General features: G+C 45.9%; 2 protein-coding genes across 2 annotated transcripts; both read right to left on the bottom strand.

Moving 5' to 3' along the window:
- Positions 1-5,483: 5,483 nt before the first annotated feature.
- Positions 5,484-13,544, bottom strand: RPUSD3 (RNA pseudouridine synthase D3). Its single transcript, XM_036266880.1, has 9 exons — positions 13,444-13,544; positions 12,994-13,133; positions 11,988-12,032; positions 11,758-11,857; positions 10,733-10,840; positions 10,567-10,651; positions 10,218-10,341; positions 6,845-6,984; positions 5,484-5,963 (listed from the first exon to the last, which is right to left on the bottom strand). The coding sequence occupies exons 1-9, from the start codon at positions 13,542-13,544 to the stop codon at positions 5,772-5,774; spliced, it is 1,035 nt and encodes a 344-aa protein (XP_036122773.1). The 3' UTR covers positions 5,484-5,771.
- Positions 13,545-13,706: 162 nt separating this feature from the next.
- On the bottom strand, positions 13,707-17,217 carry LOC118633535 (60S ribosomal protein L23-like). Its single transcript, XM_036267457.1, has 2 exons — positions 16,795-17,217; positions 13,707-13,733 (listed from the first exon to the last, which is right to left on the bottom strand). The coding sequence occupies exons 1-2, from the start codon at positions 17,215-17,217 to the stop codon at positions 13,707-13,709; spliced, it is 450 nt and encodes a 149-aa protein (XP_036123350.1).
- Positions 17,218-20,234: the final 3,017 nt, after the last annotated feature.

Consider the following 20,234-nt stretch of genomic DNA (forward strand, 5'->3'; position numbering starts at 1 on the left):
GTTCTTCCCATGGCCTCTGGAGGAGGAACTGGGAGGGCTCCATCTGCCATCATATGCCCCAGCCTTCATCTCCCCGGCCTCCAACCCTACACACCTTGAGGAGTAGCTGGTCAGCCTGGGGCCCTCCCCAGGCCTTCACAGCACCTCTTGCTCCCACAGCCCCTTACCACTTCCCCAGCCTCCACACCAAGGCCCGGATGCCTTCTCTCCACGTGCTCCGATCTCAGGGGCAGGTCCTCAGACTGCAGCACAGCAAGCTGGTGGGCTCTAAGGCTCTGTTGACCACAGGCAAGGCCTTGATGATGCTACCTACTGCCAAGGTTTTGATTTCCCTCCCACCTAGCCCTGAGCTCAAGCAGGCATCCGCCATCCTGAAACCAAGAAAGGTGGGCCTCAAATTATGACTCACACCTGGCAGGCAATGCCAAGTACTGGGGTCAGGGCTGAGGGCACAGGTAGAGGGCAGCTCCCAGGCTGGCTGGAGCCCAAAGGGGAGGGCTGTTTCCCTCGGAATTCCCTTCCTGGACAAATTCTTGATCATCTCTTCCCCTTCTTCCCTCCTTTCACACCGAGGCTGTTGCTCCCAAGCGCCTTCGTGGTTCCTATCCTGGAGATGCCTTGTGGCCTCTACCCTTTGAAGTTGGAAATCTTCCTAGCACACATAGGAACATCAAGGCCAAAGGCGAGTTCAAGGCCAGACTCTGTGACAGACCCAAGGCTGACGCATGCCCAGTGAAGATGCTGAGCCTTCAGGGACCCCTGCCCCTTATCAATGCACATCAGCAATTAGGGGGCATGGGGGATGCGAGGCTAGAGAAGCCTTTGCTTTAGGCCTCACTGCCCTCATCCCGGATGTAGCACCAAATAAAAAGGAGCAAGTAAAGTATTCTTGGCTTGGCTCTGTTTCTTTTTCTTTCTTTCTTTCTTTCTTTTTTTTTTTTTAAATCTTTATTATTGAATGTAAAATGTATTACAGATGTTCCACATTTTTCCCCCATTGACCCCCTGCCCCCCACTCCCACCCCCCTCCCGCCTTTTCCCACACTATTGTCTGTGTCCAATGGTTATGGATATAAGTTCTTTGGTTTATTTCTTCCCACCCCCAACCCCCCAACCCCTTTCCCTTTGAGGTTTGTAAGTCTAGCAATGAATTTGTACTTCTTAATTCCTTCACCTTTTTCACCCATTCCCCCAAACCTCCTCCCATCTGGCAACCAACAAAATGTTCTCTGTATCTATGAGAATGTTTCTGTTCTGCCTGTTCATTTTGTTTGTAGATTCAATTGTCGATAGATATGTATTCATTATCATTTTGTTTGTTCATATATTTTATCCTTTTCTTCAAAAATACCCTTCAACATTTCATATAACGGTTTGGTGGTGATGAACTCCTTTAACTTTTTCTTGTCTGAGAAACTCTTTATATGACCATTGATTCTAAATGACAGCTTTGCAGGATAGAGTAATCTTGGTTGTAGGTTCTTGCTTTCCATCACTCTGAATATTTCTTGCCACTCCCTTCTGGCCTGCAAAGTTTCTTTTGAGAAATCAGCTGACAGCCTTATGGGAACTCCCTTGTCGGTAACTAATTGCCTTTCTCTTGCTGCTTTTAAGATTCCCTCTTTGTCTTGAACCTTTTGCATTTTGATGATGATGTGTCTTGGTGTGGGCCTCTTGGGGTTCATCTTGTTTGGGACTCTCTGTGCTTCCTGGACTTGTATGTGTGTTTCCTTCACCAAGTTAGGAAAGTTTTCTGCCATTATTGTTTCAAACAGGTTTTTGATTTCTTGTTTTCTCTCTTCTCCTTCTGGCACCCCCAAGATGCGAATGTTGGCATGCTTGAAGTTGTCCCAGAGGCTCCTTACACTGTCCTCATTTTTTTGGATTCTTTTTTCTTTTTGCTGTTCTGATTGGGCATTTTTTGCTTCCTTATATTCCAAATCTATGGTTTGCTCCTTGGATTTACGTACTCTATTATTGAAGCTGTGTAAATTATTCTTTATTTCAGTTAGTGCCTCCTTCAATTCTAACTGTGCATCCATGATTTCTGACTGGTCCTTTTTTATGCTCTTGAGGCCCTCACTAAGTTCACTGAGGTTCTAAGTTCACTGAGCATCCTTATAAGCAGTATTTTGAACTGAGCATCTGTTAGGTTGCTTATCTCCATTTCGCTTAGTTCTTTTCTTGGGGTTTTGTTCTGTTCTTTCATTTGGGACCTGCTTCTTTGTCTCCTCATTTTGGCTGCCTCCCTGTGTTTGTTTCAGTGTATTACTTAACGAGAGGTATGGGGCTAGCTGAGACCAGATGCTGTTCATTTGAAAGAATTTTGGAAAAACCTGAAGCAGGATCCAAGACAGGCCAATCCTATGGTTAAGCAAGTGGCAACAGCTTGGGTGGGCCTGAAAGTTGAGTGGGGCGGGGCCTCAGGGAGTCACCAGGGCGGGGCTACCAGTGTGAGCCAGGTTGCTGGAGTCCCAGATATGGCTTCTGTCTGCCACCCCAGGGAAGGGCTCACCAAAGGAATAAAGGCCTCTGACAGCACGTTTGTCCCGGAGAAAGCCCCCTCTCCAGCCCTAGCTCCAGTGCCAAACAGCTCAGTTCTTCCCTGTATGTCTCTGGTGCCCCTCGAGCTGCCTCCCCTCCAAGCTTAGAGGGAGAGAGTCCGATAAGTTCGTGCGCGGGCCCTTTAAGGAGCTGCCTGGGGCTCCAGCCGCCTCAGCTTCCCTGAGCCTCAGTTCCCGCTGGTTTTTCCAGCCAGAAGTTATGGGGACTTCTCTTCCTGGCACTGGAACCCTGAGTGGGACACCTGATGTGGGACGGGGACCCCTCAGTCCTCAGGGAGGACCTTCCCTGCCAAGGTAGCCTCCTGATTTTTATCTGCCACACGTGGGTGTGGGACCAGCCCATCACGGCGCCGCCACCGCCGCCGCCGCCCCTCGCGCCTCCGCCCCTCCTACCAGTCTGGATGTGGCTGCTGCTTTAATTCCGTAGTTGTAGGACTTCCATTCAGCTTGATTTCAGGCGGTTTTGAATGATGGTTGTTCTGTAGGTTAGTTGTAACTGTGATGTGGTTGTGGGAGGATGCGATACCGTGTTTACCTACGCCGCCATCTTGACCGGAAGTCTTGGCTCTGTTTCTTTTGGAGGGTGAAGAGAAGGTAGAGTGGGGCTCTGTACCGCAAAGTCCAGAACAAGAGTTAGAGGCCATCAGCAACTCCTCCAGGAAGCAAGGCCCAGAATTCCCACAGCGGCAAACACGGGGCTTCCTGTTCAGAAACACTCTCTGATCTTTGGGTGTGTGTGTGGGGGGTACGCCTTACTTAACAGAAAAGGAAGCTGTGTATGAATGAAGAGACATGGCTCCCAAGGTCATGGGCAATGGGCAAAAGTCTAGGACACAGTGCCAGAATGACTAACCACTGGGAGTCCCCCAGATTCCCAAGGCCAAAGGAGGAGCTGGGCTGACATCTAATGGGCACAAGATATACTGCATGAGACACAGAGGGAAGGGTGGACCTTGCCTGAACCCCGCCCTTTTCCAGAGAAAGTAGGTCTGTCCCTTCCTCAGCAAGGGGCCAAGTTCACCTAAACAAAATACTCAACAAGCCATACCCATCTGAAAAGTTAGGTATTTCATAGTTGTAACGGGTTGAATGGTACTCCTCCCTTCAAAGATATGTCTACCTAGAACCTGTTAATATGACTTTATTTGATAAGAAAAAGGGTCTTTGTAGATGTAATACCTTGTAATGATCTTGAGATGAGATCATCCTGGATTATCCAGGTGAGCCCTAAATCCAATGATAAGTGTTCTTATAAGAGTCAAGAAAAGACAAACACGAGGAGGCCATGTAAAGATGGACGCAGAGGCTGGTGTGATGCAGCTACAAGCCGAGGAAAGCTTGGAGCCACCAAAAGCTGGAAGAGGCCAGGAAGGATTCTCCCCCAGAGCCTTCAGAGAGAGCACAGCCTTGTCAATACCTTGACCTCAGACTTCTGGCTTCCAGAACTGTGAGAGAATCAATTACTGTTGTTTTAAATCACTCGGGTGGTTGTAATTTGCTATGGCAGCCCTAGGAAACTAATACACTAGGCAAATGATGATCCAGATATTCTTGCATAACAACCAGGAAATGCTTACAAGCAGGTTCACAGCAGCATTGGGGTAAAAGCCAAATGACCTACCTGTCCACTAACAGATGGATAAACTGGTATATTCAAGCACCGGAATTCAAATTCCACGCCATACAACAGATTCATTTCCCAGTGTGGAGAAAGAGCAAATTACAAAAGAATATACACAGTGTGATTCCATTTGCAGAAATTTGGGAAATAGGCAAAATGAAATATATCATTTAAGAATGCATACATATGTGGTAAAACTTAAAAGAAGCAAGGAAAGAATTCTCCTGTCAGGGGAGTGGTTCCAGCCTGTACCGAACCTCTTAGGGAGCTTTTAAGAGGTTGATGCTAGGGGTCTCCACCCCAGACTGGTCAAACCAGTATCTTTGGGGTGTATAATTATGGGGATTAAAAAAAAAATTCTTTATTGATTTTAGAGAGAGAAGAAGGGAGAGGGAGAGATAAAAACATCGATGAGAGAGGACATCGATTGGCTGCCTCCTGCATGCCCCCCACTGGGGATCAGGCCCACAACCTGGGCATGGGCCCTGACCGGGAATCAAACTGGCAACCCCTTGGTACATGGGTCCATACTCAACCACACCAGCCAGGCATCATGGGGATTTTTAAAAGCTTTCTGAGAGGGTATGTAGGGGGTTCTGATGTGGGTTAGGATTGAGAACTGCTGCCCTATAAGAGAGGATGCTTCGCCTTGGCTGGTTTGGCTCAGTAGTTAGAGCGTCGGCCCACGGACCAGAGAGTCCCGGGTTCGGTTTCCACTAAGGGCACGTACTTTGGTTGCAGTTTGTCCCCAGCTTCCCTTTCATGTTGATGTCCCCCCCCCCCCCCACTCTATCTGAACAAAAAATGGAAAAATGTTCTTGGGTGAGAATAAAAAAAAAAGAGAGAGAGAATGTTTCTATTTCATGCCCTGAATGATGGTTATATGTCACCTTATAATTATTCTTTAAATCACAGAGATGTTTCATGCACTCTGTATGTTTAATATGTTTCACATTTTCTTAAAGTAAAAAAAAAAATCTCACATCTTCGCTTATGTGAGATTGCCTGGAGTAGTCAAATTCATAGAGACAGAGAATGGTGGCTAGTAGGGGCTGGGAGGGGAATGGAGACGCCGGGTTTAATGGGGACAGAGGTTAGGTTCTGCAAAGTGAAAAGAGTTCTGGAGATGATGATGGTGATGGCTGCAAAACACTGTGAATGTGCTTAATGTCCCTGAACTGCACACCTACAATGGTTAAGGTGGTAAATCTTGCAAGGTGTGCTGCACCACTATTAAAAATCTAACATTTCTTCCCAGCTAGAATTGGGGCAGAAACGGCCAAATAAAAGGCCACACATTGAACTCAACAGAAAGCATGATCCATGATAAACATTTACTTTGTCAGCAAATCCTCAAAAACAATACTATGAGTTATGTACATTTATTATCTCAAGTCCAGAGAGGTGAAGTTATTTGTCCAACACCACATGGCAAGTGCCTAGCCAGGATTTGATCTTAGGTTAGTCCAATTGCAGAGCCCAGGGTCTTAAACCATGACCTTACTGCATGTTGCACCCTGAACTCATTCTCCTTGGGCCTGCAGTCCTTCGACTCCCACCACTTTCCAAGAGGAATAGAAGGAGGACTATTGTTGGCGGAGCCCCAGGCACTGTAGCGTCCTAGAGAAATAAGGGGGCAAGGGTGCCAAAAGCTCTATGGGGGTGTCCCTGGGCCTGGTGCCTGGGAGGTGGAGACAACGCAGGTGGAGGTGCAAGGGCAGCTGGCCAGCCTGGGAAGGCGTCAGGTGAAGGCGTCTGAGGAGGGCTTCATCCAAGACCTGGGGTGGGAGAGGCATGTGAGCACTCAGCCAGGTCAGTTCCAACCAGCCTGAACCAAAATGGGAGTGAAGCAAGTACTTCCTCCCTTCCATGTCCATGGTTATTCATTCCCCTTCTACACTCATACGTGTACACACTCACACACACTCACAATGGCAGGCACTGGCTAGGGGTTCACCAAATCAATTTCTGCCTGGGCTTACAGCTGAACATTTCCCAGACCCTCTTGCAGTTTGGTGAGGACATGTGATTGAGTTCCAGCCAATGGAATGGGGGTGTACAGCTGTTTGCCGCTTCCAGACCTGGCCCATGGAACTCTTCCACATGAACCTGTACTGTGCCTGCTTATCTGATGGCTAGATAGCAACGGCCTGGGTCCCGTAGTGACTGCTTGAAGCAAAGCCCACCTCTACCCTAACCCCATTAATTGGACTTAACATGGAGGGAAATTAATGTGTTAAGGCTCTAATACTTTTTTTTTTTTTTTTGGTATGTGCCCCTAGTGGGAACCGAACCCGGGACTCTCTGGTCCGCAGGCCGATGCTCCAACCGCTGAGCCAAACTGGCCAGGGCAAGGCTCTAATACTTTGAGACTACTGTTAAAGCTGATAGTGACCCTAATATACACAACCTCTTTTACCCCTTATACTAAAGAGATTCAAAGAACAGCAGCCTTAGAAAGGCCTTCAGAAATCAGGTAGTTCAACTCCCTTAAGGAACAGATGGCTCAGGGCCATACAGCAAGACAGGCTACAGATGGCTCTGGAAGACAAGAGGACTGCCTCCCAATCCCAAGCTGCATAGGTAATGTCTGGAGATGCTGCTCACCCTTGTCCCCCAAACTACCCCCAGAAGGCAGAAGATAGGTGGGCTTGGGTACCTGTTTTTGGGGTTTGGTGTTCTCAGCTGGCAGCAGAAAGCGCTGACCCAGGACAGTGCCCACGCGGGCAGAATACCTGTGGTCCCCGAGCACAGGGCAGAGCTGGAGCACCATGTGTACCTGTAGCTGACTGGGGAACACTGGGAGACAGGAGAGAGAACAGATGATTACCAACTGCTCTGGGGAAACACCACCCCTTTCTCAGACCAGGTGGTTTTAGCGAGGTAGATGCTATTGCCGTAGCCTCCAGAGCAGGGCACATGACTAGGTCAGGATAGTCATAGCTGTCAATCCACCTGGCCTGTGGGATTCACCCAGGAAGAGAGGCAACCCTGAACTTATTGTCGAAGCTACTGGGTATGAAGAATGCTCTTTCCTGCTGGGATGCTAAATTGGTGGAATGTAAGCCTGGAGCTGCTGGAGCCCCTGGCCATCTCTGCCTTCACCAGGGGAGCACCGGTGGGAGGAAGAAGCCAACATACAGGAGGCAAGAAGAAATGGAGAAATAGCTGCCTGATGACATTCTCTGAACCTCTGGTCCAGCCAAATTATGTGAGCCAATAAATTCTTTTTTTTTTTCCCCCGCTTATACCAATTTGAACTGGCTTTTGGGAAACTTACAACCAAAAGTACCTTGACAAATACAGAAATGGGGAGCTATGTGCTACACATGGTACAAAATGTTTCACATATGTAAATTTATTTCATCGTCATGACAACACTGTAAGGTAGGTCATACCATCATTTTGGAAAACCAAAGCTCAAAAAGAAGTGACTTGCACCCTGGCCGGTCTGGCTTAGCAGTTGGAGCGTCGGCCTGCGGACCAGAGTGTCCTGGCTTTGGTTCCTGTTAGGGGCATGTACCAAAAAAAAAGGAAGTGATTTGCCTACCACCATAAACTGGGATTTAAACCCAGGAGCTGTACTCTGCTTCCATGTCTGGTAATAATCTAAAAACCCTCTTGCTATAATAAATCACCTAGAAACACTGGGAAAACATAACAATCATCCTTTTAAATACACAGCTGGACACACAGGATAGTAAGGTCCTTAAGACCAAAACACAAAAAGGAAAACAAATCCAGAACACATAAGAGCCAACATTTCACCTATTCTAGGAGTGCTGCCAATCTTGATATCCATGGAGTCTGGGTTTAAGTAGCTACCCTAGGGGCCAGGGATGAGGCCTTGCTGCCCAAATGAAACCCTAGAAGGGCTATATCTTCAGTGAAAGGGTGGACCAGGAGAAAGAGCCAGCCACCAAGGAAGGCAGGTGATTACCTTAGAACCAGGTAAGAGGAATGAACAAGTTTTCTCCTGAGAATTCACAGCCATGAGCCTGCTCTTACACAGGTTTAAGGCTCTAATACTTCTTGAATGATCTGTGAACTTCCAAATGAGACTAATATTTAGGGAGGTTCTGAAGGAGTGATATCGCTAAGGCATTCAGCAGAAGCAAAGATGGAACCTCTCCCAAAGGTCCCACCTCCATTGAGGCAATAAAGGATTTCCACAGATAAGGACCCAACTGAACCTGAATTCACAATCTCGAATCACAGAGCAACAAGAAAACAACCCGCTTGGCTGGTGTGGCTCAGTGGTTGAGCGTCGACCCATACACCAAGAGGTCACTGGTTCAATTCCTGGTCAGGACACATGCCCAGGTTGTAGGCCCAACCCCCAGTAGGGGGCATGCAGGAGGTGGCCAATCAATGTTCTCTCTCATCGACATTACTATCTCTCCCTCTCCCTTCCTCTCTCTAAAATCAATAAAGGAAAAAATTTTTTAAAAGAAAGAAAGAAAACAACCCACCAAGTGTGAGAGCAGGAAACACAATAGGATTAGACCCTTAAGAATTTTAGACAGTGGAATTCTAGAAATACAATTGTTTAAAATGATTGAAGACACATACACACACACACACACACACACACACAAAGAACATATAATATGAAGAAAAAAAGCATGCCTATGTGTGTGTGTGTGTGTGTGTGTGTGTGTGTGTGTATTTTTTTTTTAGAGAGAGAGAATGGGAGGGAGGGAGAGACAGAGAGAAACATTTTTCCATTGATTTTTAGAGATAGACTGAAAAGGAGGGAGGGGGAGAGAGAGAGAGATATCGATTGGTTGCCTCCCTCATAACCCTAACCAGGGTCAGGGATGGAACCTGCAACCCAAGCACTGACTGGGAATCAAACCCAAGACCCTTCAGTCTGTAGGCTGATGCTCTAACCGTTGAACCAAACCAGCCAGGGCGAACATGCCATATTTTTTAAAAGGCCATTTGTACTTATAAAAGAACCAAACAGAACTTCTAAAAGTAAAAAATATAGTCAATGGATAGGTTAAATTAGCAGATTAGATCTAATTTTTTTTTTTCAAAAGTGCCCTTAGTGGAGACGATGAGGTGGCATTTTTCCCCCCCTTTATTGATTTTAGAGAGAGAGGAAGTGAGAGGGAGAGAGAGATAGAAACATCAATGAGAGAGAACATCAACTGGCCGCCCCCTGCATGCCTCCCACTAGGGATTTGGCCCACAACCTGGGCATGAGTCATGACCGGGAATCGAACCGACGACCTCTTGGTGCATGGGTCGATGCTCAACCACTGAGCCACACTAGCAGGACAGATTAGATCTAATTAAAGAGAAAACTACTCAACTGGAAGATAGATCTAAAGAAATTACCCAGGCCATGGGTGGGTAGCTCAGCTGGTTAGAGTTGTCCTGATATGCAAGGTTGTGGGCTTAATCATAAGACACATAACAAGAATCAGCCAATGAAAACATAAATAAGTGGAGCAACACATCAGTGTTTCTTTCTTTCTCCCTTCCTTCCCCTCTCTCTCTAAATCAATTAAAAATAAAGAAATTACCCAGAATGCAGCAGAGATAAAAAAGTGAAAAAAATATGAAAGAAAAGTTAATAGACAGTGAGTAGAATGAGGTCAGGCATGTCTATTAGGCATTAAAAAGGAAGAGAATAGAAAGACTACAAGAGGCACAACGTTTGAAAAGAGAATGTTCTAGGATTGATGAAATATATTAATCTTTAGATTCAGGAAGCACAGCGAATCCCAAGCAAGATAAATAGTACTAAACCCCCACACCTAGATTTATCATAGGGAAACTACAGAACACCAAAGACAGAGAAGACCCTGAGATCAATAGCTAAGAGAAAAAGTTGATGAACTACAAAGGAATGACCATTAGACTGACAAGCGAAGCACTACCTCCTCCAGCTGGGCCTGGTCTACATCTTTGGGGCCCATCAGATGTTCCCCAGGCTGCTCCTAACACCACCACCTTCTTCCCACTCCTTCGCCTTCCCAGCCAAATACAGTTCTAAAGTCTGGCTGGGGCTCTAGACCCACCTGTTAGTGGTTGCAGCTGGACCAGGGCACAACCGGAGCCCATGGCCACCACACGAAAGTGGCTTAGGGTCCTCTTGACACCTTTTAGGATGTCCTTTCGGGATGGAGACTTCACTGGAACTACCTGTGGTATCAGCCCCCAAGTATGAACAAGCTTCACACACACCTGGGGGATATACCCAGACCCTCCCTGCTCCCAACAGACTCAGGACAAGCAATATAGGCAGTGGTCACTTGCCTGTTTTAGAGGATAGGAGAGCCAGCTACCCCAAATCTATACCCTTAACTCCTCTGTAAGGGTAATATGTCTGGAGAGTCCCTTCCTGTTCCCACCCAGACCCTGACTCACAAGACCAACACCATCAACATGTTCCAGTTTCAGAGCTGCTTGGATCTTCCCCTCAGAAGTAGCTGGGATGCCATCAGTGACAGCCCTGAGACAGAGGCAGGAGGAGGTCACAGAGTGGCTTGCCAGGACCTCCCCACTGCCATGGGAGCCTCCCAGCACCTCTTACCAGTAGGTGGCTGTGGGTCTCTGGGCTCTTTGTGAGTGGGCGAAGAAATTCTGGAGGCGGCTTGCTGTCTGGGGACAACTGGAGAGGAGTACAACCCCAGAGGTCTCCCTGGGAAGGAAGGGGACAAATCATGAAAGTTAAAGTCCCTTGGGCTCACTAACAAAAAAGGGAGAAACACTGACTTGCTTAAGGCCAAACAGTAATAACAGACTATAACCCAGACCTCCTGAGAAACAAGGCTTCCTCCTGTTTGATGAGGCTATGTAGATCAATGCGTCTCTCATTTTGCCCTGGCCCCCAGGGATCTCAAAGTCAAATGTCATAACAATTACCACCAATTGCAGAGTATCTCCCATGTGCCAGGCACTATACAAGCCAAGGAGTTTGTGAAATTGCAAAAATATTTCCTCTCAAGTACTCTTATTGATGGCAGTTAGAGGAAAGAATATCAGTGATCAACTCCCAATGCCTGCCATGAGTATGGACTTAGAAAAGTGGCTGCATACTGAGCATTGGCAGTATTAGCTCTGTCTTATGATTAAGGAAAATGAGGCTCAATGAGGTTTCATGCTTTGCCTAAGATCACAGTTTGTGCATGAGGATTTGAATCCAGATCTGTCTGCTCCCTCCTGTACCTCATTTTTTTTTTTTTAATTTTTTTTTTTTCTTTATCCTCACCCGAGGACATTTTTCCATTTTATTGTTCAGATAGAGTGGGAGGGAGGGAGAGAGAGAGAAACATCGAAAGGGACACATCGAGTGGCTGCCACCCGCACGACCAACCAGGGTCGGGGACAAACTGCAACCAAGGTACGCGCCCTTAGCGGGAACCGAACCAGGGTCTCTCTGGACCGCAGGCTGATGCTCTAACCGCTGAGCCAAACTGGACAGGGCTGTACCTCATTTTTTTAATCTCTCTGATCCCAAACCAGCCATGGAAATGTCTCGGATTATTTTCAAGCAACTGTTCCCCAATCTTAGACAGAGGCCTGTTCTCCTACCTTCCTTTCACCCCCACCACTTACTTTCCAGCTGCTCGGACAATCTGGAGCTCCTGCTCCCCAAGCCCCAGGGACTGGCTCAGCTCTGGCAGCACTGAAAGCAATGTCAGTTCTCCTGGTTTTCCTGGAAAAAAAAAAGAAAAAATACAAGTTGCTCCCAGAGGCAACTCTATCCCACCATCTCTTCTCTTCACTATTCACTCCCTCAGAGACATCAAACCCTGTCTCAATGCATCTCCTTCCCCTGCTCATACCTGTCACTGGAAGACCCTGTGGTTTGTTCAACGTCACCAGTGGTCCTGAAACATACATTACAGGAACATCATTGACAGCAAAAGCAGCAGTTAGAGTTTACAAAGCACTTTCTCAATTCATCTTTTTTTTTTTAATTTATTTTTATTGTTGACACTATTACAGATGTCTACATTTCCCCTCCTCCATCCAGCTCCCACCCCTCCTTCCCTGACTCAATTCATCTTATCATTAGGCCCCACTATAACTCTCAGACATCAGTTATCAGCCACACCCAAAATGAACTTCTTCTTGTCCCTCACATATGCAAAGCTCACTGCCATCTCAGAGCCTTTGCATTTGCTGTTTCCTGTCCCAGATTTTCACATGTCTGGCTCCTTCATATCATCCTGGCTCATCACCAGAGAGGCCTAATTCTGCAGTCTAATGTCTGCCCACTCCTACAGTTCCTCACCATAATATCACTGTTTTATTCATAGCACTGATCACTAGTAAGTACCTTGTTCACTTATTTCCTGTTTAATCCATTTCTCCCATTAAAATGTTGGCTCCCTGAGAACAGGAACCATGTTTATCTTATATAGTTATGCCTGGTACATAGCCTATGCTCAATAAATAATTGAGAAAATTATTAAACCGCTGAATGAAGGCTGAGGATCAAATTGTTATTTTCCTAAAGCCACACAAGCTGATTACAGAACTCAGATTTGACTCCAAAGTCTGTGTTTTGTCCATCAATAAGCAATTTATTATAGCAATTCCTATATCGAAGTGCCTTCTGTGTTCAAGACTGTCTGATTCTCTACACCCTCCCAACCCACACCCCATTCCCATAATGCTGCGGCTCAGAGAGATTATGTGGCTCAGCCCTGCTCATGCCTCTAATAGGAGGTAGACCAGGATTTGACCCCCAGAGGCTTTTAGTAGGGAGTCCAGTCAGTCCCCTAGAAGGCTCAGAGAAGCAGGCTCCTCTCCCAGTCTCTGTGCAGCTGTCTTTCTCATCCTCACCTTTCTGATCCACCACAGATGCCCTCAGCACATCCACCAGCTCCTCCCGACTGAGGTTCTCTGGCTGCAGCAGCCCTGGGAAGGGCTGGTTTCCCAGGGACCCTGATCGTTTGCTGGAGCCTCGAGGTTGCAGCTGACGCCTAGAAAAGGTGGGGTAAGCAACAGGAGAATCAGTCCTTTCCCGAGGTGCTGCCCATTCTTAACTCCACATACATCTTCCCAAATCCTAATTAATGCCTCAGAATGCCTGAGCTGAGGTCTCCGAAAATTCAGGTTCGAGTGGCCCCACTTTACAGAGGAGAAAACTAAGGCTCAGAGAGGACTATAGACTAATGTGCCACCACAGAGCAAAACCAGCATTAGAACCCATATCTTCCTACCTCCAGAGCCCGTACACACCTTCCCCCAGCCCCACCCTCCCTCTCACTGGAAATACGGGGGTACAATCACCTGGCCTCAGTGCCAAAGCCTATGACCTTGTGAACTGAGCAGACCGCTGGCCCCCGCCACCAGCCATCCCAGACGTTGCCCAATATACGGTAGCCACCCATGTCCCGTACGAAATCAATGCGCATGTATCTATAGAGCAGCCCACGCCCCCACGCTCGCCCACAGCGCATTGATTGGTCAGATTGACTGTCAATCGGAATAGCAGGAAGGAGGAGCTTTAGAGCTGTGAGAAGGCGGGACTTTGCCTTCCTGAAGGAAATGCGTCAATTCTCGCCTGTGCTCTTGGGAACCTGAGCGGCGGAGAAGAAATTTATCAGGGTCAGAGAAGCTGTCTCAGGACAAAAGTGGGCCGAAAGGTTAAGGTTTTTGGATAACCATTCAATTCTTAGGAACCTTCTAACTTCAAAAAGCCACTGTTATGCACAATATCTTAAGGCAAATTGGCGCGGGCGGGGGAGGCGGAGAGCGGGAATCCACACGGCTTGGTCCAGTAAACCTGCTTGGAAGAACAGCCTGGTGCATAATCCAAAAGTAGAAAAAGTCCAGAGACAGAAGGAGATTCACTAAAGCATTACTTATCAAAGCAAAAACAAGTCTTAAAACTGAAAACATAAATTGTCCTGTGATTAGCTCTATAAGAGAAATAAATCGAATACATCACCTTTTCAACATTTTTGGAATGCTAACTCTATTCCAGGCCCTGGCATCTGTAAACTGGAAACACATCAACAAGACCCAGGAACTACCCACAAGAAGTTCAACCAAGTGGACACAGTTCAGATCACAGCATTGTAACACACCTTGCTAAACCCTGTGCAGATTTAGAGAGAGAGTGAAGAGCTAGGTGAAATCAGTAAAGGTGTGCAAGCATGGGTTATGCACAATATGGACAGGTTGTGAAGGACTTAATAGAAATTCACCAGGAGGCAGAGGGAGGAAAAAATAGAAATGAGCTAAGGGGGGCGGGGATCAAAGTGGATTCTGTCCTGTAATTACAACTATAGAAAAGTTGCATGCAACTTATGTATTGTTTCATTTATTTACTAAGAGCACTATAACTTCTTGTTTTTGATTTATTGATTTATTTTTGTTACAGGTGTTTCTCCTTTTTTTCCCCATTGACACCTTCCTCCCCATCCCCCCCCCTCCACCTTTGTTGTCCATGTCCATTGGTTATGCATACATGCATATAAGTTCTGTGGTTTATCTCTTCCCTCCCCCCACCCCCTCTTCTGAGGGTTGTCAGTCTGTACCCTACTTCCACATCTGGGTCTACCCTGTTCCTCAGACTGTTATGTTCATTATATTCCACAAATAAGTGAGATCATGTGATATTTGTCTATCGCTGCTTGGCTTGTTTCGCTTAGGATAATACTCTCCAGGTCCCTCCATGTCATCTCAAAGGATGAGAGTCTTTCTTTCTTACAGCTGCATAGTACTCCATTGTGTATATGTACCACAACTTTTTTATCCATTTCTCTACTGATGGACACTTGGGCTGTTTCCAGATCTTAGCTATTGTAAATAGAGCACTATAACTTCTAATTGATCATTTGCATTAGCAAAAAAACTTCAAATAAACCCAAGTCCATCAACAGAGGGATGGCTAAATCAATTGTAGCACATCCAGACCATGCAGCCATTAAGGAATGTATAGGTCTATATGTGCTGGTATGATTCAATCTCCAGAAAATATGAAGTCAAAAAAGCGAAGTGAAAGATAGTGTGACTAGAATATACATACACTGTGTATATACAGTCATGTGCCCCATAAGGACATTTCAGTCAATTACTGACCACATGTGATGGTGGTCGCATAAGATTATAATGGAGCCTTGGCCGGTGTGGCTCAGTGGTTGAGTGTCATCTCATTCACCAAAAGGTTGCAGGTTTGATTCCCGGTCAGGACATGCGCCCAGGTTGTGGGCTTGATCACTGGCAGGGGGTGTGCAGGAGACAGTCAATCAATCGATGTCTTTCTCTCACATCGATGTTTCTCTCTTCCTCTCTCTCTAAACAGCATTAAAAAATTAAAAAAGAAAAAAACAAAACACTCCCCCAACCAGTGTGGCTCAGTAGTTGAGCATCGACACATACAATAAGAAGTTGCTGGTTCAATTCCTGGTCAGGGCACATGCCCAAGTTGTGGGCCCAATACCCAGTGCAGGACTTGCAGGAGGCAGCCAATTGATGTTCTCTCTCATCGATATTTCTAGCTCTCTCTCCCTCTCCCTTCCTCTCTCTCTAAACTAAATAAAGAAAAAAGGACATTTTCCCATTTTTTTGTTCAGGTAGAGTGGGAGGGAGAGAGAGGAACAGAGAGAGAGAGAGAAACATCGATGTGAAAGGAACACATCGAGTGGCTGCCACCCGCACGACCGACCAGGGCCGGGGACAAACTGCAACCGAGGTACGCGCCCTTAGCGGGAACCGAACCTAGGCCTCTCAGGACCGCAGGTCGATGCTCTAACCGCTGAGCCAAACCGGCCAGGGCAAGAAAAATATTTTTAAAAAACCATTCTCACTTAGATGTTTCTCTCTCTCTCCCTAAACAAAATTAATTAAAAAATTGTTTTTAAGATTATAATGGAGCTAAAATATTACCATTGCCTAGTGACATCGTAGCTGTCATAATGTCATAGTACGATGCATTACTCCCATGTTTGTGGTAATGCTGGTGTAAACAGACCTACTGCAGTGCCTTTTGTAGAAAAGGGTAGCACATACAATTATAATTGTGCAGTACATAATACTTGAAAATGATAATAAATAACTATGTGACTGGTTTATATATTCACTATACTATACTTTTTATCATTACTTAGTGTATTCTTTCTACTTATTAAAAAAGTTTGCTATAAAACAGTATGTTGTGTTATGCCAGCACCAGCGACATACATCTCGTACTTACTGCATCTCTTAACTGCATCATTTTCTCTTGTGTTTGATTTTATCTCATGTTGTTTTGTACAGTATCATGCTATACAGGCTTGTAGCCTAGGAGCAATACGTTATACCATATAGTCTAGGTGTTATAGTAGGCTATACCATTTAAGTTTGTGTAAGCGCACTCTATGATGTTTGCACAACAATGAAATTGTCTAACGATGCATTTCTCAGAACTATCCCCGTCATTATGGGGTGCATGACTGTATATGTGTGTGACATTTATGTATTTTTATTATATTTATATACTCCTTTATTTCTGAAAGGACACACAAAAACAAGATGGTGGTTGCTTCTGGAGAAAGAATCAGAGGTGAGAAGATGAATAAATATTTTTATCCTTTGGAACTGCTTGTTTTTTTGGGAGGGAGAGAAATAATTTTTAATGTTTTTTTTTTTCTTTACAAATACACTGGAGACCCATGCAATACTGCCAGCATTTGATGCAATCCTGGGCCACAAATCTGCACACTCCTTTGCAACTGGTCCTGTGATGGCAGAACCTTTCATCTTGCCTTTATTGTTTACTATGACCCCTGCATTATCTTCAAAATAAAGAAACACGCCATCTTTTTGTTGTCGAATTACCACTGCTGGATGTACCTTCTTTCTGAACTCTGGTTTGCCTTTTTTGACTGTGGCCATTACCATGTCACCCACAACAGCAGCAGGAAGTCTGTTCAGTCGTCCCTTGATCCCCTTCACAGAGACGATATACAGATTTTTGGCTCCTGTGTTGTCAGCACAGTTGATCACAGCTCTTACTGAAAGACCAAGGGAAATCCGGAATTTCGCCCCAGAGGTTCCACCATATCCTTGTTTCCACATCTTGGATGCCAGAAAGGGATAGAAAAGCAAGGTTTTTTTTTTGTTTTTTTGTTTTTTTTAATATGTTTTTATTGATTTTAGACAAAGGAACGGAGAAGGAGAGAGCGATAGAAACATCGATGAGAGCCCTGGCTGGTTTGGCTTGGCAGTTAGAGTGTAGGACTGAGGACCAAAGAGTCTCGATTTGATTCTGGTCAAGAGCACATACCTGGGTTGTGGTTCAGTCCCTAGCCCTGGTTGGGGCTGTGCGGGAGGCAACCAATCGATGTGGCCCTCTCACATAGTTCTCTCTCTTTCCCCTACCCTCCGACTCTATCTGAAGATAAATGGAAAAATATTCTCTGGTGAGGATGAAAGAAAGAAAGAAAGAAAGAAAGAAAGAAAGAAAGAAAGAAAGAAAGAGAAGAGAGAGAGAGAGAAAGAAGAAGAAAGAAGAGAGAGAGAGAGAGAGAGAGAAAGAAAGAAAGAAAGAAAGAAAAGAAAGAAAGAAGAAAGAAAGGAAGAAAGAAGAAAGAAAGAAAGAAAGAAAGAAAGAAAGAAGAAAGAAGAGAGAGAGAGAAAGAAAGAAAGAAAGAAAGAAAGAAGAAAGGAAGAAAGAAAGAAAGAAGAAAGAGAGAGAGAGAGAGAAAGAAAGAAAGAAAGAAAGAAAGAAAGAAAGAAAGAAAGAAAGAAAGAAAGAAAGAAAGAAAGAAAGAGAAAGAAAGAAAGAAAGATTGATTGGTTGCTTCCTGCATGCCCCCTACTGGGAATTGAGCTGGCTACACCAGCCGGGTGGAACTGCTTAAGTTTATCTTACTGACTTACTTCTTTTACACACACACACACACACACACACACACACACACACACCCTTAGTTTAAAAAGCTAAGTCAGGGATAAAAGGTTAAGATTCCTAAAATATTTTATTTTATTATTATTTTTTTTATCCTCACCCGAGGACATTTTTCCATTTTTTGTTCAGAGTGGGAGGGAGAGAAAGGAAGAGAGAGCAAGCGAGAAACATCGACGTTAAAGGGACACATTGAGTGGCTGCCTCCTGCACGACACAACCAGGGCCGGGACAAACTGTAACTGAGGTACGTGCCCTCAAATGGAACTGAACCTGGGTCTCTCTGGACCACAGGCTGATGCTCTAACCGCTGAGCCAAACCGGCCAGGGCCCTAAAATAGTTTAAATTAAAAAAAAAATAGGTATAACTAAATTTTTAAAAAGACTATACAGTTCTATTTACATGACATTTTAGAAAGCAAACTATTGGCAGAAAACCCAGTGAATGCCAGGGATTTGGGGTGAGTAGGAGGGATGAGGATTGATTGACTAGACGGGGGCATAAGGGAGCTTTTTGGCAAGCTGGAAATGGTAGTTATGTACTGTACATAATTTTTTTTTTTTTTATCTTCACCCGAGGACATTTTTCCATTTTTTGTTCAGAGAGAGTTGGGGGTGGGGGGAGAGAAACATCGACGTGGAAGGGACACATCGAGTGGTCGCCACCCACACGACCCAATCAGGGCCGGGGACAAACTGCAACCGAGGTACATGCCCTTAGCAGGAACCAAACCCGGGTCTCTCCAGACTGCAGGCTGACGCTCTAACCGCTGAGCCAAACCGGCCAGGGCCATAATTTTTTATTAATTTTTTTCTTTATTGATTTTAGAGAGAAAGGAAGGAAGAAGGAGAGAGAGATAGTAACTTTGATGAGAGAGAACATTGATTGGCTACCTCCTGTATGTCCCCCAGTGGGGATCAGGCCCACAACCTGGGCATGTGCCCTGACCGGGAATGGAACTGGCTACCTCTTGGTGCATGGGTCGACGCTCAACCACTGAGCCACACCGGTTGGGTAGGCCCCACAGTGTTTTAGAATCTCCTGTGCATTTGTAAGTACCAGCTTGAGCAAGATGGAAAGACTAAGGCCGAGTGGCTGGGACACAGCCTGCCTGAACCGCAGCAGACCTCTCCTCCACTGGCCCTGTGTCGGCCCAGGAGTGGCCATTCCCCTACTTGGACTGGCTTCTGGCGCTATTGAGGCTTGAGCTCCCACACTCTGAAATTTTCCCTCCACACGCCCCAGCCTCGTCAAAGCCAGCCCTTTCCTATTCATTGCCCACTGTTGGTGTGGCTCCATTAGTCTCCACGCTCCTTGAAGAAAAGGAATAACCTACGTTTTCCTGTGCTGGAGGGCTCAGTCAGTGCCAAGAGGCAATCACTCAGATTCATTTGTGAAAACTCTGGAGAGTCTCAGGAGAAGGGGAGTGGGAACAAATTCCAAGCTTCTGCTACCCCCATCCCAACTCAGTGTATGACAAACTTTACAGGAGGAACAGGTGGGCTACAGCCTCAGCAAAGGATGACCAGGAATAGCTTCTGTGCTGATATAAACATTGTGCCTCCATGTGAGAAGGCCCACCCCTCGGAGCCAGGATGGCACTGAGCCAGACCTCCAGCCATAACTGTAAGAGCAGGAAAGCCTAGAATAGAAAGTGTTCTTCTGCTCTGCCAGCTCCTCCCATACATGGCGACAGGGTATGGGTCAGCTGCCAGTATTAACTCTCCAACTCTAGGTTTGGTAACCCAGGCCTTAGTCTTTGTTCTTAATAAACCCAAACAGACTTTACATAACGGTCAGAAATGACACTTGTTTTTTTAAATCCTCACCCAAGGATATTTTCCATTTATCTTCAGACAGAGAGGGAGGGGGAGAGAGGGAGAGAAAGGAAGAGAGAGAGAAACATCGACATGTGAGGGATACATCGACATGTGAGGGTTACCTCCCGCATGACTCTGACCAGGGGTGGGGACAAACTGCAATGGAGGTACATGCTCGTGATCATAATTGAACCCGTGATCCTTTGGTTCGTGGGCTGATGCTGTAACCGCTGAGCCAAGCCAGGTCAGAAATGACACATTTTGTAATCTGAGAGTTACAGACTAAACCACAGTCACCTGCAAACTTAGCCTTTCTTGCTTGTTTTGTTTGAGTTGCCCTATATTGAAAAATGCCAGCTCACACTGA

Source organism: Molossus molossus, unplaced genomic scaffold, assembly GCF_014108415.1.
Source record: "Molossus molossus isolate mMolMol1 unplaced genomic scaffold, mMolMol1.p scaffold_m16_p_18, whole genome shotgun sequence".
Taxonomy (NCBI): Eukaryota; Metazoa; Chordata; class Mammalia; order Chiroptera; family Molossidae; genus Molossus; species Molossus molossus.

Bases quoted from the DNA above. Each gene is read 5' to 3' on its own strand.
- RPUSD3 (XM_036266880.1), bottom strand. From the start codon at position 13,544: ATGGGTGGCTACCGTATATTGGGCAACGTCTGGGATGGCTGGTGGCGG. The intron at 11,858-11,987 runs GTATGAGCAGGG...TTTTTTTTCCAG, and splicing joins ACAGGGTCTTCCAGTGACAG to GAAAACCAGGAGAACTGACA. The intron at 6,985-10,217 runs GTGGGTCTAGAG...CCTGTCTCCCAG, and splicing joins CCAGCTGCAACCACTAACAG to TGTTCCCCAGTCAGCTACAG.
- LOC118633535 (XM_036267457.1), bottom strand. From the start codon at position 17,217: ATGTGGAAACAAGGATATGGTGGAACCTCTGGGGCGAAATTCCGGATT. The intron at 13,734-16,794 runs GTAAAGAAAAAA...TCCGCCGCTCAG, and splicing joins CATGGGTCTCCAGTGTATTT to GTTCCCAAGAGCACAGGCGA.